This window comes from Humulus lupulus, chromosome 6 (assembly GCF_963169125.1).
Source record: "Humulus lupulus chromosome 6, drHumLupu1.1, whole genome shotgun sequence".
Taxonomy (NCBI): domain Eukaryota; kingdom Viridiplantae; phylum Streptophyta; class Magnoliopsida; order Rosales; family Cannabaceae; genus Humulus; species Humulus lupulus.
The window spans coordinates 150,785,361-150,787,580 of NC_084798.1; the positions used below are offsets into that span (position 1 = coordinate 150,785,361).

At 46.2% G+C, this 2,220-nt stretch overlaps 2 protein-coding genes across 2 annotated transcripts; both read left to right on the forward strand.

The window, feature by feature from the left end:
* The first annotated feature begins 312 nt into the window (after window positions 1–312).
* LOC133785552 (uncharacterized) lies at window positions 313–951 on the forward strand. The gene has a single exon (XM_062224777.1). The coding sequence runs from the start codon at window positions 313–315 to the stop codon at window positions 949–951; it is 639 nt and encodes a 212-aa protein (XP_062080761.1).
* Window positions 952–1,384: 433 nt separating this feature from the next.
* LOC133785553 (uncharacterized) lies at window positions 1,385–1,888 on the forward strand. Its single transcript, XM_062224778.1, has one exon. The coding sequence runs from the start codon at window positions 1,385–1,387 to the stop codon at window positions 1,886–1,888; it is 504 nt and encodes a 167-aa protein (XP_062080762.1).
* Window positions 1,889–2,220: the final 332 nt, after the last annotated feature.

Here is a 2,220-nt window from a genome sequence, read left to right on the forward strand (position 1 = left end):
TCTTTTTGAGGCCGAGAGAGAAAATAATTGTTCTTACGTAATTCTTCGTATCTATTACTGAGCTTGTGAAACTCAGTAAACCCTTGTTTACTGATCACATGTTCCCTTTACATTAATAAGAACACTAAGTGGATGTAGGTCGTTACCATCATTTGGGTCCGAACCATTATAAATCCTTGTGTCATTTATCTTCTTGACATGAATTCATCTAATTTCTATCATTTTATTTGACTCTGTGTCATTTACCAAATCAATGGTCAACATTTTGGTGCTTTTGTTGAGAGCTGAACTCAAGACCTCCAAGAAGATCAAATGGCAAAAACAACTAGGAAAACTGGGCAAACCTCTGGGAATGTGCCAACTCAACCTCCTCCACAAGGTGTAGCTGAGGATGCCACTAAGAAAGTTGACATGGACCATCGACAAAGAGATTCCATTGCGTCCTTGGAGGCAGCCATTCAATTGGCACGAGGAAAGCTTGCACCTGCCTCCCAACCAGATCAGCCACCTAGTACTCACCCACAACAAAATCCACATTCAGAGCATCCCCAACTTCACCACAATCCACCACAACCAATGCATCCTCAGAGGCCAGAGCAACCCCTTGTTGTTCAGCAGGAGAGGCCTTTCCAGGATCCTGAGCAGCAACCACCCTCTCGTGTTGGTCGAGAAAACAACCAGAAGCAAAGGCAGAATAGGGTCGGACAGCATCCTAGAAGCCCTAGATGCCAGACAACTGAGGAACAAAACCTTCCGAGCAGAGGACAACGTCCTTCGGGGGGAAGCAGGCAGGAGGAGTCAGGCTCTGTGGTCTGGGGTCCCTCACGACATAACAATGCTAGGGGACCTACCAACCAATGCAGGCCTCCACCTATCTATCCGGAGAGGTCACAATTTAGAGATGGCCATGATTATAATGAGGCAGATTCTAGTCGAAGGAATGCTGGATGACGGTAAGAGGAGAAGGGTGAAGGACAGAACCCCCCACCAATGGAGAACCGACCAATAAGCCAGAATGTTGAGGAGCAACCTAAACAACCCAATGTCTTTGACCGACCAGGTGTGAGCGAGCAAAGGCGTAGGGGTGAAGATCTGAGGGATGTTCTCAATGATCAAAGGGAAAGGCATGATGAGTATTCCCCCAGCACCGATCACTCAGGCAGTACCATATGCTGTACAGGCCCAGTTAGATGCCTTAAATCAGGTTGTCCAACAGTTAGCTGGGAACCGGACATCCCATATAGAATTTGATCGGAGAAAGGGCACCCCATATGTGCATTGAATCGATGTGGCAGAGACTCCAAGCAAATTTAAAATTTCGATCTTTCCCAACTTCACTAGGTTGGAGAATCCTGTATCTCACGTGAAAAAATTCGAGATATAGATGGGCATCCAAAAGGTGTCAGACGATGCTCGGTGCAGAATTTTTCCGGCAACTTTATCCAAAATTTCTCAGGAATGGTTTTTCAAATTCCCTCCGACCAGTATAGTTTCATGGGAAATGTTCATAAAGGAGTTTTATGCTGAGGTGAATCAGCTGGTTGAAATATGCCAGAAAGAAGGAGAGACCCTGAAGGGGTATATTCAACGATTCATGCGAGCAGCTGTTGGGGCCAAGATGGTTAGGGATGAGGGAAAGATTATGGCTCTCACTGCTGGGGTGCGGCGCCACTCATCCCTTTGGAACATTTTACAAAAAAATGGAGTCAAGAGCACTCAGGAATTTTTGGATCGAGCAGACAGGTATATCAATCTCGAGGAGGCCATTGCCAATGAAGGAAAGTCTCCTACAGACGACCAGGGCCCGAAAGAAGATCCCACCAAAGCCACCAATGGATTTGGGAGAACCAATGGCAATGAAAAAATAATGGGAAGAATGGGGGAATAAGGGCGAACCACGAGCCGACAACGTCTGATAACAAGCACCCAAAATAGAATAGATACGAGCTGAGGTTCACCAATTACATAGCCCTAGTCGATAGCAGAGCAGAGGTATACCAGGCCAGTCAAACTACTATTCCCTTTAGGCGACCGGCCCCAATCACGAAAGATATATCCAAGAGAGATACTACCAAGTTTTGTCATTTTCATAATGACTATGTCCATGACACCAACGAGTGCAACTAGCTCAAGGATGAAATTTAGTTCCTTATCACACAAGGACATCTGAGGAGGTATGGGCGAGTGACTGGATGTTCTCAGCAAGAGGCTCAAGGAGGC